At 35.1% G+C, this 8,025-nt stretch overlaps 1 protein-coding gene across 1 annotated transcript; it reads left to right on the top strand.

Moving 5' to 3' along the window:
• The first annotated feature begins 6,368 nt into the window (after window positions 1–6,368).
• On the top strand, window positions 6,369–8,025 carry LOC133306561 (transcription factor DIVARICATA-like). The gene is made up of 3 exons (XM_061506890.1): window positions 6,369–6,742; window positions 7,350–7,545; window positions 7,801–8,025. Exons 1-3 carry the CDS (start codon window positions 6,369–6,371, stop codon window positions 8,023–8,025), a joined length of 795 nt encoding a protein of 264 aa, XP_061362874.1.

The raw sequence follows: 8,025 nt of genomic DNA, 5'->3' as shown, positions 1-8,025 counted from the left end.
CTTGGAACACACCTTGGATGATACCTGTAGGCTTATATATGCCGAGGACGTTGCGTGGTATTGGTAGCTACCATCCCGCTTCGTCGTATTTTATATCCCGATATTCCGCAGTTTCTCTAAATCTCATGCTATATCCCGTTTTGAAAGTGGTTGTTTATACTATTGATATGCATCGAAGTGAACCATTGGGCGGAGTTTTCTCCAGAACCTCTGGGTTACTGAGATATATTCGTATATCTCACCCTGTCTCGGGGCATTTATTTCAGGAGGTAGCAGTGGAGCTGGAGCAGCGGGCAAGAGGCCCGCAGAGTGAGCAGTGGAGTGCTTAGTATTTTGCATTTTGTTGGCCATGTGGCCTAGGCTAGACTTAGGGCATGAACATCTCATATGTAAGTAGGATGAGTTTCATTAGCATATTTGTTCATGTCATTTTGCCTAAGTCTAGTAGTTTATGTTATCTAGTTTATGTTGTAATTTGTATTTAAGTTGTAATATTGGAAGATTGTAAGTTAAAGTTAAAGTTTTAAGTTGTAAATTTTAAAGCAAATATTGTAATTGTACTTAATGCATGACATGATATGATGGAAGGACTTTAGGCCTATTTTAGGTTATGAGCACTTGTATGATGAAATATGCCTGAAATTGGAATTAGTGATTGAAACTAGGTATGGATTTTAAAGTAAGCTATTAGTGTAATAAATATAAACTGGATTGGGTTGTAAGTGCCCCAAGGCGTTGTTGGTCCTTGTGTGTGCCACCCATTGGATTATTACTGTAATATTATTGGATTATTAGGTACCTTTGAGGCATTAGTGAGCTTGTACAATTTGGGGATTATTGGAAAAATAAAGGAAACTCTGGCGAATTTTTGGTAGAATTGGCAGAATTTAGGCGAACTTTGGGAGAACGCATCTCCCTCTATAGAGGTCCGATAGGGACGTGTCATACGTCATTTTTAAGGTTGAGATGTCCTCTACATTGTTTCAAAATTTGGGAAAAACCTGGGTTGGTATTCAACCTGAAAAAAATGGAGGAACGCAGACTGCTCATGTGCCTACTGCACATGTGGCAGTTCTGGACCAATTTTGGAAAATTAATTCCCGCTTCTTTTCTCAGTAAAATTAAACGTATAACATATCAAATCGAAGATTGAGGTGTCTAGTTTATGGTGTAAAAATTTGAGGGTAATTGGATTAGTGGATTCAGTGCAGTAATTGAGAGAGTGATAGAGGTTTTGAGCTGTTTTGGGGTTGGTTGGCTGTTTTGCTTATCCAACTTCAAACGGCGATAACCGGAGCAAATGAGCTCCGAATTGAGCGTGTGATAGCTTGTTGAAAAGGGAATTAAGTAAGACAAAAATATAATCTGAGAAGAAGGTCTGGTTGTGAGCGGTGTGTTCGCAGAAAATTAATGAGTGAACCATGTTTGAAAGGGTAAAAACGTACAGTTTAGTAATTGGCTAAGTGGGTTTATGGGAACCCCTTAGTAACTTATATTGAGTAAAGTGTAATGTAAAAGTAGTTAAAATAAATATTCCGCAAGAGTTAACAGTTATAGTCACATCTTTTAATTATTACGCGTTTTATTGTTTTAAATGCTCGCGTAATAATCGAAAAAAGTTTATTCGCATTTTTATAAATGAATTGTTGTTATTGTAACTGCGCTTAATATCATATTAATGTTAACAATACCGGTGTACAACGGGCCGTTACATTTTATGGTATCAGAGCAGTTTTGTGAAGGAACTCTGATAAAGTATTACTGTATCTTGTGTTGCATAGCTATCTGTGAACTGTTTATGATTAATGTATATGTGATTCCTCAGTGTGGATCTGATCAGCTCATTTCTTTGTGTTATATGTACAGATATCATGAGCAGGGCACGGGGTCGCCGTGGAGCTAGAGGTGCAGGTCATCTAGCCGCACCAGATCCTATTCCTGCAGTTCTTAATGCTCTGCAGGAAGAGACTGCTGCAAATAGAAATATGACCGAGACCCTGATGAAAAATAATCAGGACATGATGCATGCCTTTATGACTGAAATGAGGGCAGACAGGGCTCGGAACAGGAGGGATGATTCTCCTCCACACACGGCTACAGAGACTGCTACCTGTACGCCATCTATTACTCCTCAGCAGGAGGGGAGTGGTGCTAGTCGTCAGTCTAGTGAGGCTAGTCACCACACTACTGATCCTACTTATATCCCAGAGCCTTCTGTGGATCCTTCCTTTCTTCACAAAGATTGCTTCTTGGAGTACCAACCACCAAGAAAATGGCTTCAACAACTCAAGCCAAGGAACTCAGCCCATACCCTCCCAAGATAGTGGCTGAAAGTCAGAAATGAGGCACTCCTCTCCCTCACAATGCTAACCCACACCAAGTCAAGTGTTTAGATAAAGAAGACTAACAAGAAAGGTGGAAGTTTGAGAGGTTTTCAAGAAATGGTGACCATGGGAGAATGTGGCAGCAGCTGAGCCTTCAGAAATTACTCACGTAGGAGGCACCAAAATGACCTAGGATCATGTGCCAAGTCCTTATATAATCCACTTAAGTTTTAATCGCGCTGTATTAGTACTAATAGCTACGCTTAACGTTTTAATCCCAAACTTTGGATTCAGAACCTAACCATTTTTCTAAGATTTGTCATATTTTTATATTATTTTTCGCAGCACTTTGCTGGTACGCGCTTTTACGTAACCGCTATCAGTCCTGACGTCAGTTCTCATTATTTTGACTTGAAACTTGACGTACTAGTCCTATGTATTATTCTAGGAATATTCTCATACTTATTATAATTTTTCGGGATACTTCATCGGTACGCATTTATACCGTGGAGCAGAACATGTATCTGCACTTTTCGTCAGAAAAGCGACTTTCAACATTATTAATCAATTATTATAATTATTTAAGCTCACTTATAATTATTAGGGTCAATTATGGAATTATTTCCTAATATCATAATTATGTCAATTAAATTAATTAAATGCCTAATTTAATGGTGCGAATTCTTACAATATGGATTGAGAGCGAGACCGTTTTAAACACGTGAGATTGATAGGATCGTAAGATCCCACCCTTTTTGCAATTTAATACCCAAAAAGCCGAATGCCCGAATTCATTTGTGATTTCTCAATTCATTTTCTGTAAGCACTAAGCAGTAAGAGGAAAAAACAACACACAAGCAAAAAGATGAAGCTTAGGAAAAACCCATAGTTTCTCTGATTGCAGTTGAACTGATTCAAGAAACTCAAAAAATTCAGCACATGCTCTGTTATGTTAAACAGATGAAACTTGTGGAAGCAACTAATGAGACCGAGAGAAGCATAATCGAGGAAATGAAGAAGGTGAATATCTTGCAAAATGGAGACGAAGTGAGTAAGAGTATTCAGACAATCTCAACAACAAAGACTCTGACAAAAGGGAAGTTTGTTTGGTTTCCGAAAAAGTTGATAGAGGAAATGAAAAATAATTTGAAACAATCCAAGGCGTGTGGAGGAGAAGAACTAGCTTTTTTGCTTTCCTTTCGCTTTAAAATTATCACAATCCTAATAAATTAATAAAAAATAAAGAAAGAAAGAAAATTATAAATCATAATACAAAGAAGGGGAAAATGTGTCATTTTAAACGAGATAAAGTTGGGTCATTTTAAGAGAGAGAAAGAGAGATAGATAAAGGAAGAGAGAGTTGACAAAAAAGTAAAGATGTGGGTCCCACCTCTTTGTGAAAGTGAAATGATATAAGTTGTGTCATTTAAAAAGATAAGCGCTTTTTCCTACAAAGAATTATATCGATTATGATAAACTTTAATGTGTTTAAATTATATTTTTTACTTGACCAAAAGATTAAAAAATTATCAATTAAGGATTACGTGATAAATTATTTTTTATTTTAAATAAAAAAATTAATATAATGTGATTATGTAATAAATTATTTGATTATTCATGTGATTTTAATATTTTATATGTACATAAATAATCTTACAATCCGTTACTATTTTACGATTTATAATCTTTTTACCTCTTCTCGATGTTAGATAAAATTTCAATTTTATCAACATTGATCGTACTTAAATTATTACGTTTTATATCAAGCAATCATGTAACCAAATATTTTGGTTACAAAAATAGAATAGAGCTCTCAATGATGACAATGCAAAAAACTCGTATTCACTTTTGATCACATTATCCGTTCGGGAGATTGTAAACTGCATGCGAAATTATTTTGTAACATATCCACTTTTGGTGTTTGTTTGTACCAAAAAAAAAAAAAAGTTCGTTGTTTAAGGGCTCAGTAAGTAAGTACAAATAAGTAAGGGTGTAAAGGAGTCAAGCCAAATTTTAGTTTCAACGAACTAAGTTTACGAAAAATATTTTGAGCTTGGCTTGACCCATTAGTCTGGTACGAGTTAAATTTTAGGCTTGACTTGGCTTGTTTATATAAAATTAAATGTTTGGCTTGACTCATTTATAATTATAAAATGTATTTTTCTAAACTCACATACATCTAAATATTGAGACTATAAACGCATCAAATCTTGTATTCATTCGTCAGAGAAAAAACAATCATAGAACTCACCCGGTCCACATTTTACATCTTTCATGCTATCTAGATAGAACAAAAAAAATATTTTCAATATATTCAATTATCCCATTAGAGATTCGATTCATGGACTAGTATGGAACCAATTCAAGATACATTAAAGTCGAGACTTCATGATCAAATAATGAATTTCGCAAATTCTTCTTAAACGTTGATCCAGTTCATGTAGAGTAGCATGCAGACCCACCCACATGGAACTTGTATAGAACCCAAAATTTCCCCTCTCCTATATCATTTGAACACAAGTCAACTATCTCCAACTCTAGATATCCAAACAAACAAATGATTCAATGACATAAAAATATATACTATTTATTATAATAATATATCAGGCCAGCTCAAGGGCTTTCAAGCCAAGCCTCATTAAATTAGGTTTGGACTTTTTTGCTAATTAAGTTTTTTTAAATCTTGAGTCTGTTTTATTTATTAAACAAGTCAGGCCAAGTCAAGCTTAAAGCAAGCCAAGCCTTGGGTCTCTAACAAGCCGCTCATCCCATTTACGCCCTTACAAATAACATCTGAAAAACTTCCATTAGAGAAATAAATGTAGCTTTTTTTTTTTTTGATAACAATAAATGTAGCTTTTCCTAACAAGGAGAAGTGACATTTATATTTACACAACGTGAAGTTTAAAATAAACTGGCTTAACATAATATAAAAAAGGAAAAATGTGTGTCATTTTAAAGGATGTAAAGTTATGTTATTTTAAAGGATATAAAGTGTTATTTTAAATGAGAGAAAGAGATAAATCATAGAAGAGAGAGTGGACAAAAATAAAAATACAAATATGGGTCCCACCTCTTTGTGAGAGTAAAATGACACAAGTTGTGTCATTTAAAAGGACAAATACTTTTCTCTATACAAAATTATTAAAACTACAAGTCATATATCACTTTTAGTCACCAATTAAAATGAAGACATTACAATTTGGAAGAAAAATGATTATATTCTTATTTTCCAGCTTGAGATAACAAATATTCAAATTAATTAATTTAGTATTGTTTAAAGGGATAAGACATTTAAATGAAAATACAATAAAAACCAAAAACAAAAATCCCAACACAATTTAAAATGTTTTGAAATTCATGATATCTTATCTTATCTTATTTTTCTTCTCTCTCTCATTCAAAAATGAAAGAACAAAAACAAAGATTTACAACACAATCTAAAAATATTGAACAACTAAATTATTTTATCTTTGTTTTGTTTCAACAAACATATACTGGAAAAGAAATTCAAGTTTGAGTGGCAAGTTTAATATTGATTAAAAATGGATCAAGTTTAATATTGATTAAAAATGGATCAAGTTTAATATTCAAGTTTGACTTTAAAAACGCTACCATCTTGCACCCTTACATTTTAAGTTCATCTTGCTATTATTTTTATTTTTTATCATCCAGCTAATTAATTAATTTATTAATATTCAGAATGACTGAAATTAAAATGTCTCTGATTGAAAAATATGAAAAAAAATTAAAAATTGAAAGACTCTCGTTAAATAAGATGAGCCCAGCGTATCTTACTAGTTACTAGCGGAACGTACGATTTTTAAATATCAAAACTTCAAAAGTCTCAACAGACATTTGAATTTGCAATATTGTTTAAAAGGATAACACATGCATGCATCGTCATCTCTTGAAGCTAACAGAATTCCTATAAAGAAGGAAGTCTTTGAACTCTGAATAAAAGGCATCAACAAAGAACTTCAAAGTTTATTCCAAAGGCTTTCAAAGTCAACTACACTAGAAAAAGAAAGAAAGAAAGAAAGAATGTCTCAGTTACCACAGCAAGAGAATAATGGACAGCCCTTGGATGCATGCGCCGGGGGTAGTTACATTAATGCCGATGGAGTGTTGACTCACTGGACTCGGGAGCAGGACACTGCCTTTGAGGACGCTCTTGTCATCTTCCCGGAAGACCTCCCTGAGCCGGAGCGCTGGGAGAAACTCGCCGCTCTTGTCCCCGGAAAATCGCCGGCGGAGGTCAGGGAACATTATCGCGTGTTGGTCCATGACTTGATGGAGATTGAGGCCGGTCGAGTCCCGTTACCTCTTTACTCCGATGACTTGTCGCCGGTGCAGGTGAAGAACAACAGTGGTACCCATAGAAAGAAAGGGGTGGCATGGACTGAAGAGGAACACAAGTGAGTTTGTGTAAAAGACCCATTTATTTTTATTTATCATTAATCTTGTGACTCAAAATCACCGGTTCCAATATCAAAATAATTTCTTTGAAAAAATAGAAGGGTAATTCATCTCTATCTTGATTAGTTGGGGTTTATACTTTATAGAGGAATGATTTCTTTTAATGGTTGATTTACCATGTATTCTTTACATTGGATTGAAAAGGAAAAATATAGTAACGTGCGTGCTTATTAAAGTGAATTATTATTTGCTTGATTAATGATAGGTAAAGTTCTTTTGTTCTTGAACTGGATTTTTGGTTCGGTTCGGTTCCTAATAAACAGAACAGAAACAGCAAAAAATTATAGGTGAAATATCTTTCTTATCAAGTATCTGGCAATATTGAACTTTAGTCACTTTGTAGCAACAAAAACCATTAAAGAGATTCCTTTGTTTTCTTAATCTCCTTTATTTTCCTATTGTGTTTCTGTTATTGCCTTGATGTTGTTTCCGTTGATGGAAGGACAAAGTAGTGTATGTAGGAATATCTTGAACGAGAAGGCATATATAGAAGAAAATTACCAACTCTCTCTCAAATTTCTCTCTGAACTCTTGTTTCTGTAATAGGTTATTTCTGTATGGGCTGCAGACATTTGGCAGGGGAGATTGGAGAAGCATTGCTAGATATGTAGTTAAGACAAGAAATCCAACACAAGTTGCTAGTCATGCCCAAAAATACTTTCTTCGACTTGCTCAAGGTGCCACAAAGAAGGAAAGGAAAAGAACAAGCATCCATGACATAACCTTAAATGCTGAAAACAACATCGGAGTTCCTGCTCATAATAATGTTCAAATGCTTCATCAGCAAGCTCAGGAATTGAGGGACGCACAGGAATTTCAGCAGCAATCGCAGGAAATGCGAAGGTCGGATCCACCAAACAACAATGTGCCTAACCAAACTATGGGTGGAATGCAACAATCACAAGAAGAAGAAGTGCTGCATTTTCCCCCACCAACATTGAAGAAAATGAAAATAATGAGCATCCATGACATGATAACAGTTGAGGACCCAACAAACAATATCCCTCTCCCCATTCATCAGCAGAATTGGCTTCCCCCTCCTCCTGTTGTTACAATTCAGCAGCAGGTGCAAGAAAGGCTCAGCGTGCACAAATTGTTGGAAGCAAATGTAACGCAGCAAGCACTAGAATTGCAGAAAGCACAAGATATGAAGCAGCGGCACCCACCAAACAATATGCCTCATCAAATGGGTGGATATGACCATGTTAACAAAAGCTCTTAG

Source organism: Gastrolobium bilobum, unplaced genomic scaffold (assembly GCF_033153095.1).
Source record: "Gastrolobium bilobum isolate Gb01-03AN ecotype WA unplaced genomic scaffold, APGP_CSIRO_Gbil_v1 utg2226, whole genome shotgun sequence".
Taxonomy (NCBI): domain Eukaryota; kingdom Viridiplantae; phylum Streptophyta; class Magnoliopsida; order Fabales; family Fabaceae; genus Gastrolobium; species Gastrolobium bilobum.
This window is presented reverse-complemented; position numbering and strand designations above follow the sequence as displayed.